A 15,066-nucleotide genomic window follows, 5' to 3' on the forward strand; every position below is an offset into this window, starting at 1 on the left:
CCTGAACCAACCAACCGGGAACAAAAAGGGGGGAAAATAATATCAATGAAGTGTAATTCCTTTTTATTACATAGGGTATAAGGCGGCATGGCGAATGGTGCCAGAGGGCGGCTTACCAAAGCATTTCTCACTAATGAAAGGGCATCTGTCAGCAGTTTTGTACCTATGACACTGGCTGACCTGTTACATGTGCACTTGTCAGCTGAAGACATCTGTGTTGGTCCCATGTCCATATGTGCCCGCACTGCTGAGAAAAATGATGTTTTAATATATGCAAATGAGCCTCTAGGAGCAATGGGGGCGTTGATGTTGCTCTCTCTGCAATTTGATTGACAGGCCCAAGCTGCGTAAATGTGATCACACCTGCCTGATCCTGTCAAAGTGGAGAGGGTTCGGCAGTTGCAGAGAGAGCAACAGCAACGCCCCCATTGCTCCTAGAGGCTGATTTGCATATATTAAAACATAATTTTTCTCAGTAATGCGGACACATATGAACATGGGACCAACACAGATGCTGTCAGCTGCCAAGTGCACATGTAACAGGTCAGCCAGTGTCATAGGTACAAATCTGCTGATAGATTAAATGGAGCTCAAGAGGAAAACGGAGGCAAGACCCAAATAACACAAAGATGGGATGAGATCGCAGAGTCAATAATTGCCAACTAAGAACCCTCCTAACATCGCAGATTCCCTGCTGACTTCCTCCATGACATACCTGCATTGACATTTAGGCTTTATCCAGTTTTAAAGGGACTGTCTCAGGTTTCCTATGGCCGAATGCACACGGCCTGTGCTCCGCAGCAGAGAGCGGTCCGTGGTAACACGGCCTGGATTCCTGTTCAGAGCAGAAGCGCACGGCGTCATTGGTTGCTATGACGCCGTGCGCTTTATGCCGCCGCTGCTGTACAGTAATACACTCGTATAGTGTATTACTGTAGTCCAACGGCGGCATGAAGCGCACTGCGTCATAGCAACCAATGACGCCGTGCGCTTCTGCTTGAACAGGAATCCAGCCCAGCATAGTGGCTGCGGAACTCTGTTATATATATGATTGAATAGGATTTGTGGCAGTATTTTTAGTGTAAAAAGCCTGACTTGGCCTGGACTCAAAGAGAGAGTCTGAATAACCCCTCCCACAACAAGCTGTCAATCATTCTGGGTGGGTGGGGACAGACAGACCGTCCGCCCTTTCTGGCTTTTCACAATATATAATATATATATATTTTTATTTTATTAAACTTTTTTCATTTAAATCCCATTTTTCCCCCCCAATTTGCTATCTAGTTTATATTTCATGGCCCTCAAGCAGTGGTGACTCACTCATGAATACAGACCGCTCTCGCTGCTCAGCTCCTATTTTTCTCGCATCAACCCCCTCATTGTGAGGATATTAATCACATCCCTGCAAAATCTCTCTAAATGCTTCACAACCTCATTCACCTACCATTTTAGGAATGTGAATTCACACGTCAACACGTACAGTGATCATAGGGTGGGGTTAGGTCACAGAGTGACAGCACGGTTAATGGTTTTCGAGGCGCACGTACAATTTTACGTGACTGCAAAAACCCTGACAATGTTGGAATGATTGCGATAATTGCAAATCACCTGCAAGGATGGCGAACGCGTCCACTGAGATAAGTCGCTTTGGAGAACCAGTGGTCAAGGATTAGAAAAAAAAAAAAAGAGATCTGCTGGATTTTCATAGACAGCACCGCCCCAGTCCACGCCAGGTACCACGTCAGCTCCACATTCATTCTCTATGGGGCTCCCCGAAATTTTTGAGAGCTGCACTTGGCATTCCCATAGAGAATGAATGCATCACAAGGAGCATGCTCAGCCTGTCGCTCCATCAGGATGGGAACATGGAACCCTCATTTTTGGGATGGGGTCCCTCCCAGTGATCAGTTAGTTATCCTCTCTCCTGTGGGTAGGGGATAACTTTCATATTTGGCAGAACCCTATTAAAGTAAATGGTGGAGAGTGCAAATGCTAAACCAGACACAGCTAAAAGTGTTCTGAGGGAGAAAGCTGGATACACACAAGCCTGGCATCGGACCTGCGGGGGAAAAAAAAAAGATGGAAAACTGCACTATACGCCGCATGTGCGATTCCAGCTTTCCAACTATCACAATTTGACCGTGCCAAGAAAAGTCAGACTTAAAGAGAACCTACGGGCACAACTGCAGATACTTAAAGGGGTATTCCGGGAATTTCAAGTGATCCCCTATCTACAGGGTAGTGGATCAGTGCTGTGACCCCCATAATCATGGGCACCCGTACCCCGCAGGGCCATACAAAATGAACGAAACGCGCATGTGCACTGCCATACCATTCATCACTATGGGACCTGCCAGATCCTGTGTATAGGGGATAACTTGTAATTACCAGGGAAGTTTCCAGTTTCCGGAGCAATAGAGAAGCGTTTCATGACAACCCCCCTCAGGCTCAGCGTTTAGAGACGCTAAAGGTAGGCTCAAGCCCGCTAAATCAGCATTTTGGGAGCCTGTCCCCCACTAGTCAGAGCATCTACACTTTAAAAATGCAGCAAGAGAGAAATGCGACTTCCCAGGAAATGTGTTACCATTGTTTTTAAGACACAGGGAAAATGACGGCAGAAGAATTAGAACTGGTTACCTTTTACGTCTTTATAATGCGCTGCCTAAAAGCCTGGCCGTTTATACATCGTCTTAATTCAACCAGTTGGCGAAATTCTGCTGTTAATTGCTACGTAACCAGGAGCAGCTCAGTAAAAGGCGGTGTAATATCGAACTGATTGCTGCCGCGGCGCTGTCTGGCGGGAGAGGAGGCAGTACGGACTGTTGGAATCTCAGATTCATGATTGGATCTACAAAACAATATTCTGATCTATGATGTATAAAACCACTGAGGAGCTGGGACTGACGGGACGCTTCCCCTTTAAACAGCACATCTCGGCTTAAATCTACCTATGGAGTTGACTAACTTTGCAAATACTTTGCTTCATTTATTTCGCACTGATTCCAAGTGACGTCACGGCTTTGCTCCATGATGGTTGCCATTAAAAACAGAGAGCACACGGCCGACGGTCATGTCACCGCTGTCATTTCAGTTCCCACAAAGCACTGCTCTGTGGTGACAAGAAGACCTGCAACGTCAAATAATCAGTGGAGAAAGCAATGAATCTGCAAAGTCACTTCCCTTTCTGAGTAGAACTAAACTGGAATGTTGTAAAATGCTGTTTGAAAGTAGAGTTTTCCTTTAAGAGGCTTGTGACTGATACACGTAAAGATGTACAGAGGTCTTTAAGGGTCACAGTCTCAGAGCAGGGGCTGCTGGTAGTAATTTTGGGCTTGTTGAGGGAGAGCGTGTAAGGGGGCAGCCACTGTGTAGCCGGTCCGGGAGGCAATGAAGATGTAGTGTTCTGATAGGCTGACATATCGGCGGACATTCCCATTGGCTGGCCATAATTTGAATATGGAGGATTTGAACCCGCATCGTGTCCAGTGCTGCAAATAAAAGAAAAACATACTGATTGTAGCAGACATTAAAGGGGTTGTCTAGGCATACTATCCTACGTGATCAGACATCAGGCATGGGGAGACAAGTGCAAGCTCGGCGGGTCAGTTCCCAAGGCAATGGTCTGTACCTGCAGGTATCAGTACATGAATCCCGATATGCACGAATGTGCCGCGTTAGTGTTCATGCTGCTTTATATCCATCTAGTCGCTGTTTATGATAATAGTGTCTAGTTAGTTAGCATTTAAAGGACATCTGTCCGTAGGTTTGTACCCATGAAACTGGCTGACCTGTTATGTGTGCGCTTGGCAGCGGAAGACATCTGTGTTGGTCCCATGTTCATATGTGCCCGCATTGCTGAGAAAAATGATGTTTTAGTATATGCAAATGAGCCTCTAGGAGCAACGGGGGCGTTGCGGTTACACCTAGAGGCTCTGCTCTCTCTGCAGTTGCCGTGCCCTTCTGCACTTTGATTGACAGGCAGACGTGATGGCGTTTTCACTGCCTGGCCCTGTCAAAAGTGCAGAGGGGACAGCAGTTGCAAAGCCTCTAGGAGTAACGGAAACACCCCCGTGAGCCCTAGTGCATCATTTGCATATAATAAAACATCACTTTTCTCAGCAATGTGGGCACATATGAACATGGTAATGTCCAAATAGAGTCAAATGAATGGGGCGGCACCGCTAATGTCCGTATGGTGATAGATGGCTTTTCACATACACTTGTCCTTCAAACAGCATTCGTGGTGCACAACCCAACGTTAGAAGTACTTACAATCTTCGTATAGGAGATAAAGAAAAGAGGGCGGCACTCACCACTGTAGTAGCAAAACTTCTTTGTTTTTACACGATGGCACAGATAAAATAAAATTTTCTTTATCTACAATACGAAGACATATGAACATGGGACCAACACAGATGCCTTCAGCTGCCAAGTGCACATGTAACAGGTCAGCCAGTGTCATAAGTACAGAACTGCTGACAGATGCCCTTTAATACTATAATTTTTCTATGTAGGCCGCTGTAGTGGTTGCCTCTGACCCTACAGGCATCAACAAATTCAGCTCATAGTAGCCATTGTTTTCAAGATCAGCTCAAAAACAAGTAGCGCCCATCTTCATCTTCCTCCGTTTCATATTGGTAGCTTAGCACTACAGGATGTACAGGTCCTTCTCAAAAAATTAGCATATTGTGATAAAGTTCATTATTTTCTGTAATGTACTGATAAACATTAGACTTTCATATATTTTAGATTCATTACACACAACTGAAGTAGTTCAAGCCTTTTATTGTTTTAAATTCAGGGGTGCACCGAAATTTCGGCGGCCGAAAATATCGGCCGAGAATGCACCTAATCTGTTTCTGCCGATATTTTTACATATCGGCCGGAAATAGCGGGGAGGGACTGGGAGGAGGAGCTGGGGGCCGGTGCGTTCACTGTGCTCCGGCCCCAAGCTCCAGTAGTTATAAAATGTTGTACAATTAATAAGCATTCTATTCATTTGGCCCCCCTCTGCAGTATTACATTCAATACAGCCACATCCTACTCACAGGGCTGTGCTGGCCGGCCGGGCAGACGAGCGGAAGCGTCACGACTGACGTCACATGCCTGCGCCGCCTCCTTCATTCAGAAAGTAGACCGGGCACATGACGTCAGTTGTGACGCTGCAGCTCCTCTGCCCGGCCGGCCAGCATTAAGATGACAGCCCTGTGAGTATGATGTGGCTGTATTGAATGTAATACTGCAGAGGGGGCCTCATGAATAGAATGCTTATTAATTGTACAACATTTTATAACTACTGGAGCTGGGGGCCGGAGCACAGTGAACGCACCGGCCCCCAGCTCCTCCTCCCAGTCCCTCCCCGCTATTTTGAAATATTTTCTATTAATCTATTAATTGTACAATGGGGGCTGTGGATGGCACTGTTATGGGGTGGGTGGGGGTCTGTGGATGGCACTGTTATGGGGTGGGTGGGGGTCTGTGGATGGCACTGTTATGGGGTGGGTGGGGGTCTGTGGATGGCACTGTTATGAGGTGGGGGGGGTCTGTGGATGGCACTGTTATGAGGTGGGGGGGGTCTGTGGATGGCACTGTTATGAGGTGGGGGGGTCTGTGGATGGCACTGTTATGGGGTGGGTGGGGGTCTGTGGATGGCACTGTTATGAGGTGGGGGGGTCTGTGGATGGCACTGTTATGGGGTGGGGGGTCTTTTAAAAGTATTTGGGCAAAAATCCATTTTCGGTTTCGGTTTCGGTTTCGGTCAAGGGGTATCCTGAATTTTCGGTTTCGGTTTCGGACCAGAATTTTCATTTCGGTGCACCCCTAGTTTTAATATTGATGATTTTGGCATACAGCTCATGAAAACCCAAAATTCCTATCTAAAAAAATTAGCATATTTCATCCGACCAATAAAAGAAAAGTGTTTTTAATACAAAAAAAAGTCAACCTTCAAATAATTATGTTCAGTTATGCACTCAATACTTGGTTGGGAATCCTTTTGCAGAAATGACCGCTTCAATGCGGCGTGGCATGGAGGCAATCAGCCTGCGGCACTGCTGAGGTGTTATGGAGGCCCAGGATGCTTCAATGCGGCGTGGCATGGAGGCAATCAGCCTGTGGCACTGCTGAGGTGTTATGGAGGCCCAGGATGCTTCAATGCGGCGTGGCATGGCGGCAATCAGCCTGTGGCACTGCTGAGGTGTTATGGAGGCCCAGGATGCTTCGATAGCGGCCATAAGCTCATCCAGAGTGTTGGGTCTTGCGTCTATCAACTTTCTCTTCCCAATATCCCACAGATTCTCTATGGGGTTCAGGTCAGGAGAGTTGGCAGGCCAATTGAGCACAGTAATACCATGGTCAGTAAACCATTTACCAGTGGTTTTGGCACTGTGAGCAGGTGCCAGGTCGTGCTGAAAAATGACATCTTCATCTCCATAAAGCTTTTCAGCAGATGGAAGCATGAAGTGCTCCAAAATCTCCTGATAGCTAGCTGCATTGACCCTGCCCTTGATAAAACACAGTGGACCAACACCAGCAGCTGACATGGCACCCCAGACCATCACTGACTGTGGGTACTTGACACTGGACTTCAGGCATTTTGGCATTTCCCTCTCCCCAGTCTTCCTCCAGACTCTGGCACCTTGATTTCCGAATGACATGCAACAGTCCAGTGCTGCTTCTCTGTAGCCCAGGTCAGGCGCTTCTGCCGCTGTTTCTGGTTCAAAAGTGGCTTGACCTGGGGAATGCGGCACCTGTAGCCCATTTCCTGCACACGCCTGTACACGGTGGCTCTGGATGTTTCTACTCCAGACTCAGTCCACTGCTTCCGCAGGTCCCCCAAGGTCTGGAATCGGTCCTTCTCCACAATCTTCCTCAGGGTCCGGTCACCTCTTCTCGTTGTGCAGCGTTTTCTGCCACACTTTTTCCTTCCCACAGACTTCCCACTGAGGTGCCTTGATACAGCACTCTGGGAACAGCCTATTCCTTCAGAGATTTCTTTCTGTGTCTTACCCTCTTGCTTGGGGGTGTCAATGATGGCCTTCTGGACAGCAGTCAGGTCGGCAGTCTTACCCATGATTGCGGTTTGGAGTAATGAACCAGGCTGGGAGTTTTTAAAAGCCTCAGGAATCTTTTGCAGGTGTTTAGAGTTAATTAGTTGATTCAGATGATTAGGTTAATAGCTCGTTTAGAGAACCTTTTCATGATATGCTAATTTTTTGAGATAGGAATTTGGGGTTTTCATGAGCTGTATGCCAAAATCATCAATATTAAAACAATAAAAGGCTTGAACTACTTCAGTTGTGTGTAATGAATCTAAAATATATGAAAGTCTAATGTTTATCAGTACATTACAGAAAATAATGAACTTTATCACAATATGCTAATTTTTTGAGAAGGACCTGTATATTCATGTAGACTAAGGGTTCATTCACACGACCATATGTTTTTTTGTGGTCCGCAAATTGCGGATCCGCAAAACACTGATACCGGCCGTGTGAATGTAGCCGGCCCCATGATAGAGCATGTCCTATTCTTGTCCGCGGACAAGAATAGGACATGCTCTATCTTTTTTGCGGGCCCGCGGAACGGATCTACGGATGCGGACAGCACATTGCGTGCTGTCCGCATCTTTTGCGGCCCCATTGAAATGAATGGGTCCGCACCCGTTCCGCAAAATTGCGGAGCGAAAAATATGGTCATGTCAATGTACCCTAATTCCTGTATTTCATGATCATGTTATTCTGTAATGAGTTAGCACAGACCACAGGCTCATTCACTACAGGACGTACACTCCTTTCTTTTCCTCAGTTCCACCCTTTCCTTGCAATAAAAGTTAAAGTTGGATTTACTCCTCTGAATACATTGTTAGGAGGGATTTTACCTGCCTGTCAGCTTCTGCCTCGCTGACACATAAGGAGGAGAGAACAAGTCCTGTTAATTGAAATAGGAGCCATACAATAGTAGCTGAACATCAGACTGCACTGCACTGCCCGGCGTGCAGCTGTGTCCATCCATGTCCGACATCAGATCGAGGGGGAGGATAGGCCTACACAACCCCTTTAATTTGATGAAAAGATCCAAACATGACAGGCAAGTGGATTACCTCAAATACGTTGTTTGAGCCGCCTGGGTGGTTACTGTCGAGTTTGGTGGTAGAGATCTCAGGGGGCCGATCTGATCTGGGTTCATGCTGTATGCTTGAGAAAGTGCTGCAGGATGCACCTGGGGTATTCCGTGCACCATATAGCTACCACCCTGAGGTTGTCCAGGATAACCCTAGGAAAAAAAAAAAATATATATACATTATGCCACTGACTGAGGTATGAGTCTTCATGGTTACAGATTACGAAACCTGAGTGAAGTCTGATCCTACCGTTATGTTCCTCGTGTCTAATCCAGACAGTAAGGCCCTCTGTACACGAGTGTGGGTTAACGGACATAAGATATTAATTTCTGTGCGTTTCTGCAACATCTCTCTATTTGTAACATATTTCTAATTTCGTTTTTTGGTGAGGATTAGATGCGGTTTTGCCGCAGGTCTCATCCTTCTATTTAAAAAGGAGAAATCCACAGCTAAAACCGCAAACATAATTGACATGCTGCAGACTTTGAAATCCGCACGGCAGGTCAATTTACACACGGAGAAAAAAATCTGCAAAGTGTACATGACATTTGTGTAATCTCATACACTACGCTGGCACTGTACTGCGCTGCGGTTTTTCCGCACAGGAATCCGCGTGGAAAAAGCACACGTATTCCTGAACATGTGCAGGTGGCCTTAATGGAGGCAGAGGGAAGGGAGTAATACACATAACGGTAGGACTGGCCTATGTGGAATTTATTAGTAACCACACATAGGACTGCATAGGAGCTTTGAACACAACACAGTAAGAATATTTTAATAAAGATAGTTTTTTAAAGTTGCTTCTTTTTAGCTTATCACTCAAGTTGCAGCGTGCAATAAAATAAAAGCAAACATTTCCATTAACAAAGCTTGAAACAACCATCAGGACCCTGTGATTCATACGAGAGTGAGAGAGTCGAAGCCAACCAGATGGGAATGGCAGAGGCCAGTAGCTGGATGCCTTGCACCAGGTTACCCTTTGCGGCATGGTGTCAGAACGGTTAACTAGCTAGATCGAGAAAGACTGCAGCCAACGTTTTTTTTCATCCGCTGCAGGTAAACTATGTGGTCTATATGTGATTGCAACCCACGCTGATATTAACAGATCCGCTTCCAGAATCCACACCCTGATCAGGGCCGGACTGGCCTGCCGGGATACCGGTAAATTTCCCGTTAGGCCGGCAGGCCTGAGTGCCGCAAGGCCACGGCCCTGGTGACAAGTGTGGGCGGCCGGCGGCAGGGCACGGCAGGAGATGAGCGCTTCCATTGTGGAAGCGCTCATCTCCATAGTCATCTGTATCGCCGTCCTCAGGACGGCGATACAGATGTCTATGCTGCGGCAGGGGAGGGAGAGGTGTGTCCCCTCCTGTTCCTCTGATAGGCTGCCAGCGTCATCGCGCCGCCTGAGCCGTATAGCGAGGGACACAGGCCGGAAGAGGCCTGCATCGCATCGCTGGAGGCAAGTATAAGACAGTGTTTTTTTTTATTTTTATATAGGTACAATACTGGATCATGATGGGGGGGGGGGGGAGCTTCTGGCACATGATAAGGGGGGGACCTTCTGGCACATGATAAGGGGGGGACTTCTGGCACATGATAAGGGGGGGACTTCTGGCACATGATAAGGGGGGGACTTCTGGCACATGATAAGGGGGGGACTTCTGGCACATGATAAGGGGGGGACTTCTGGCACATGATAAGGGGGGGACTTCTGGCACATGATAAGGGGGGGACTTCTGGCACATGATAAGGGGGGGACTTCTGGCACATGATAAGGGGGGGACTTCTGGCACATGATAAGGGGGGGACTTCTGGCACATGATAAGGGGGGGACTTCTGCACATGATAAGGGGGGGACTTCTGGCACATGATAAGGGGGGGACTTCTGGCACATGATAAGGGGGGGACTTCTGGCACATGATAAGGGGGGGACTTCTGGCACATGATAAGGTGGGGGACTTCTGGCACATGATAAGGGGGGGACTTCTGGCACATGATAAGGGGGGGACTTCTGGCACATGATAAGGGGGGGGACTTCTGGCACATGATAAGGGGGGGACTTCTGGCACATGATAAGGGGGGGACTACTGGCACATGATAAGGGGGGACTACTGGCACATAAGGGGGGGGGACTACTGGCACATAAGGGGGGGGACTACTGGCACATAAGGGGGGGACTACTGGCACATAAGGGGGGGGGACTACTGGCACATAAGGGGGGGGACTACTGGCACATAAGGGGGGGGACTACTGGCAAATAAGGGGGTGGGACTACTGGCACATAAGGGGGGGGACTACTGGCACATAAGGGGGGGGGACTACTGGCACATAAGGGGGGGCCTACTGGCACATAAGGGGGGGGACTACTGGCACATAAGGGGGGGGACTACTGGCACATAAGGGGGGGACTACTGGCACATAAGGGGGGGACTACGGCACATAAGGGGGGGACTACTGGCACATAAGGGGGGGAATACTGGCACATAAGGGGGGGACTACTGGCACATAAGGGGGGGGACACTACTGGCACATAAGGGGGGAGCTACTGGCACATAAGGGGGGGACTACTGGCACATAAGGGGGGGACTACTGGCACATAAGGGGGGGGACTACTGGCACATAAGGGGGGGACTACTGGCACATAAGGGGGGACTACTGGCACATAAGGGGGGGACTACTGGCACATAAGGGGGGGACTACTGGCACATAAGGGGGGGACTACTGGCACATAAGGGGGGGGACTACTGGCACATAAGGGGGGGGACTACTGGACATAAGGGGGGGACTACTGGCACATAAGGGGGGGACTACTGGCACATAAGGGGGGGACTACTGGCACATAAGGGGGGGACTACTGGCACATAAGGGGGGACTACTGGCACATAAGGGGGGACTACTGGCACATAAGGGGGGGGACTACTGCACATACGGGGGGGACTACTGGCACATAAGGGGGGGACTACTGGCACATAAGGGGGGGACTACTGGCACATAAGGGGGGGGACTACTGGCACATAAGGGGGGGACTACTGGCACATAAGGGGGGGGGGGGACTATCTGGCACATAAGGGGGGGACTACTGGCACTAAGGGGGGGAACTACTGGCACATAAGGGGGGGGACTACTGGCACATAAGGGGGGGACTACTGGCATATCATAAGGGGGGTTACTGGCAATAGAGGGGGGGCTCTGGCTGCTGGCACATAATGGTGGGGGGGTCTGGCTGCTGGCACATGATGTGGGGGGGCTCTGGCTGCTGGGCACCATGATTAGGGGCATCTTACTGGCACATGATTGGGGGCATCTATTGGAGCACTTATTACTGGCAGATAATTGGGTGGCACTATAGGGGCATCTACTGAGGCTAAAAAGAAGGGGTATTTTATATGGGGGGCTCTGTATAGGGGCATTTTATACTGGGACACATTATGGTGGGTACTATGGGGAAGGGGGGGAGCACTATGGGGTCATCTACGGGGGCACTGAGAAGGGGTATTTTATATTGGCACATTATGGGAACATTAGCTCAACTGGGGGCATTAAAAAGGGGGTATGTTTTGCACATTATAAGGAGAATTATTACTACTGGAGGGGGGGGGGGGCATTATGGTAGGCTTTATTACTCCCCCATGGTATGACCCCCTAGTAGCAGCACCAGCCTCTCCCTGCTCTGCTATCCCTCTGCTCCTTCTCCAAATCCTTATTATGAAATCTTTCTCATTAGGATAAAACACATCAGCTCCGCCGAGCCCCCGGCCAAAGTGTGGAAGTGGCGTCCGAGATCCCCAAGTAATTGTAAGTTTTCATGTGAAATATGTTTATGTTTGTAGTTGATCTTTATTATCGATTTTCCATTGCAGATTATAATTTTTTTTTGCAGCATATGGGTGAGATTTTATAAATATTTTTATTATTTGGTCGAAAGGCTCATTGGGGGGGGGAGGGGGGATTGTAACAGGACTGCTGTAGAATATCTAAAATAGCTGGTCAAGTAAAATGTTGCATGCAACAATCAAAGGGCGTGGTAAAACACTGAGCATGCTGAGAGTTGTAGTTTTTCAACAGTTGGAGGCATCCTGGTTGGGAAAACACTGTGATAATATGAACAATGGGGGTTCGACAAAAGAGCTATCGTGGGGCAAAGTTCATATTCGTGTTTACACACGTGTTTTAAAATGAACGCTTTCTCCTATTATAAACACGTAAATAATGACGCAACGCTGTGGGGCAGGTGTGCAACTTTTTCCAGGGCTGGTTTTTATCCCCAGTCCGGCCCTGACCCCGATACCACACCAGATATTACTAGGTGGCTTAGAATGGGGATCCAAGCTGACAAAGAGAGCGTCAGAGGTACAGTATCGAAGCTGACACGCAGGTAACCTTTCCATAGCCGGAGGATACAATCATATGGTGAGAAGGAGGGGGCTTTTCTTAGGCCCCAGACCTGTGAGCAAAGTGCCTTGTTACCGAGCACTGCCCTGAAGTCAGTACAGAGGTCGGTATAAAAATGGTCTAAAGAGGAACAAGATGAAAGCAGATGCTTCCAGATGTCATCTTGCCAGGTGTATGAAAAGACCAGAATCCAATCTGCTGCTTCTCCAGGACCAGCGCTGTCGCCGCAGTCAGACCTTCATTATTCACAAGCTTCTGACTTACACGGGTCAGCTATTCTGAGACTTACATAAGCAATCTCGGGAAGGGAGGCCTGAAATTTATGGTCCCCCTTTCAAATGAATTGAATTGGATTTTTTTCTGTTTTGGGTAGGAGTAGATCTGGCATCTTAAAGGGGGTTCGCCAGCACCTATAAAGTGGCGTTGAATAAAACTAACCTGGAAAGCCGCGTCTCCTTGAAATTGTGATTGCATTTTGAGAAGCGTCTGTAGCGCAGAATCTTGCACCCAGTGATGTGAACCTGCGCGCTACCCTCTGGTTCAAACATATCACGCATTTGGCTGACCATGCACCTGCCCTACTTGCTCCACCCTTAGCCCCGGCAGAGGATTGGCAGTGGAGAGATGGTGTCAGGAGGAGGAGTGGGTAGGCTAACTGAGCTAGGAAGATGTTAGCTGGCCAGAAGTCGGCATCTATGAATCATGGGAACTGAAGTGCAGAACAGGAAGCAGTCTCAAACTGGAAGTTTGTGATCTAAAAGCCGCCGAGTTCACCCGCACGATGGGCAAACTGTGAAATGGAGTCAAATAAAAAAAAATGATTTGGTGCATTCGGGCTCATGCACACAGCCGTAGCTGGTTTTGCAGTACAGAAATTGCTGGACCGCAAAACACGGATACCGTCCACTTGCATTCCGCATTTTGCGCGAGGGGGCGTCCTGCCTTCTGTTAGAACTGCCTATTCTCTTGCTCGAAATGGGGCCGTGGAACGGACATACGGATGTGGACAGCACACGGCGTGCTATCCGCATCTTTTGCGGCCCTATTGAAATGAATGGGTCTGCATCCGATACATGCGGACCAAAACCACGGTCGTGTGCATGAGCCCTAAATCAGATTAAAAATAAATACATTTAAAAAAAACATGGCGAGAACTTCTTCAAAATTGCAGATCAGCATCAGAAAACCTTTGAAATACAGCACATTACAGACACAGGTCTGTACGCGTATTAGCAAAACGACACAAAATATTGGTCGGCCCAGTATGTAGCACTTTTTAAACTGATCCAATCATCAAGAAAAAGAAAAACGCCAAATATGCGGTTAATGATTCAGCTGGGAACCGAATCCTGTGACAAAGGATTATGCCAAACCCTGAACTGAATCTTCAGCATACATTTGCATATTAACATTAAGCAGAAGGGACCGCAATTCAATTATTTTTAGCTCTGGGAAACAAAAGGGAAAATGAAGATTTGGGTAACGCCTGTAGAAATTTGTCAAGGGCCCTTAGGGGATATCTACAGACCGGCGCTTCGTACATATAAATGTTTTTGGTGCCTATAACCTGGTTAGTTTAGCAGGTTTTGATGAAAACCTTCATGCATAACAGTGAGGCAGAACAGAACCCATAGCAAAATGTTACATGGGGGACATTCAAATCCACGACCTTCTGCTGATCTCGGGCAATCACCTGATCTCCACCAATCCCTTTGGTGGCGGAGTGACTACTGTCAGGGTGTAAGGCGAGTGCCCACATGATCTACTGCAGCGTTTCTCAACCTTTCCAATGCAAGGAATCCACAGGGATAAATATTTCCAACTAAGTTCCCCCATAAACCATTCAGAGCATTCGTCAGCAGTTCCATCTGATTTGACAGAAAGAACAGTGCATTCTGAAGGATCTCATTATCAGTCAATGAAGTATGTCGGGGACGCTCTTGGTGTCAGTCAAGTGATGGATCCAGCACTGTGTCATGGTTTCCGTTCTGAATAGGGGAACAATATTCTGCCCATTCATATAGGATACACATCAAATCACAGCATTTGGCTCACAAGTAGAAGATAGGACCCTCATCTGCAGACTGAACACAGACCGCACACCAGACACCTTCCCCTGTATACAGACCCCAGGACAGAACCCCCCTGTACACAGGCAAGTCGTCCCCCCATTTACTCTCCATAACATTGTGTGCACCAGAAAGATAAATCCATCATTAAAGCGGTAATCCGATATCTAAAATATCCCCCCAATGCCCGGGTCCCTTGTACAGATTATACCCATCTGCTCCTGGGGACTCGCGTCGCTCCAGATCCCTGTACGTCCGTCGCTGCTTCTCTCCGTCACTTGGATTAAAACATCTGGTGACGGGGGGGGGGACGGCAACCAATAACAGACCACACCGGTGACAAGCCCTCTCGCGGCCTGCTATTGGCTGACCCCCATAATCAAATGTTTTGATCCAAGCGACGGGGAGATGCAGTGGCGGCCCTGCAGGGATCTGGAGCAACGCAGGTCCCCGGAAGCAGATAAGTATAATCTATACAAGGGT

The 15,066-nt window shown here is 48.2% G+C and overlaps 1 protein-coding gene across 1 annotated transcript in view; it reads right to left on the reverse strand.

The window, feature by feature from the left end:
• Positions 1-907: 907 nt before the first annotated feature.
• The window catches only part of STAM2 (signal transducing adaptor molecule 2), a 52,857-nt gene continuing 38,698 nt past the window's right edge, over positions 908-15,066 (reverse strand). The window contains exons 13-14 of the mRNA XM_044302543.1: positions 8,102-8,274; positions 908-3,488 (exon numbers count right to left, since the gene is read on the reverse strand). Coding sequence (XP_044158478.1) covers positions 3,173-3,488; positions 8,102-8,274 — 489 coding nt within the window. The 3' untranslated portion in view covers positions 908-3,172. The remainder of the gene's footprint in view (positions 3,489-8,101; positions 8,275-15,066) is intronic.

This window comes from Bufo gargarizans, chromosome 8 (genome assembly GCF_014858855.1).
Source record: "Bufo gargarizans isolate SCDJY-AF-19 chromosome 8, ASM1485885v1, whole genome shotgun sequence".
Taxonomy (NCBI): domain Eukaryota; kingdom Metazoa; phylum Chordata; class Amphibia; order Anura; family Bufonidae; genus Bufo; species Bufo gargarizans.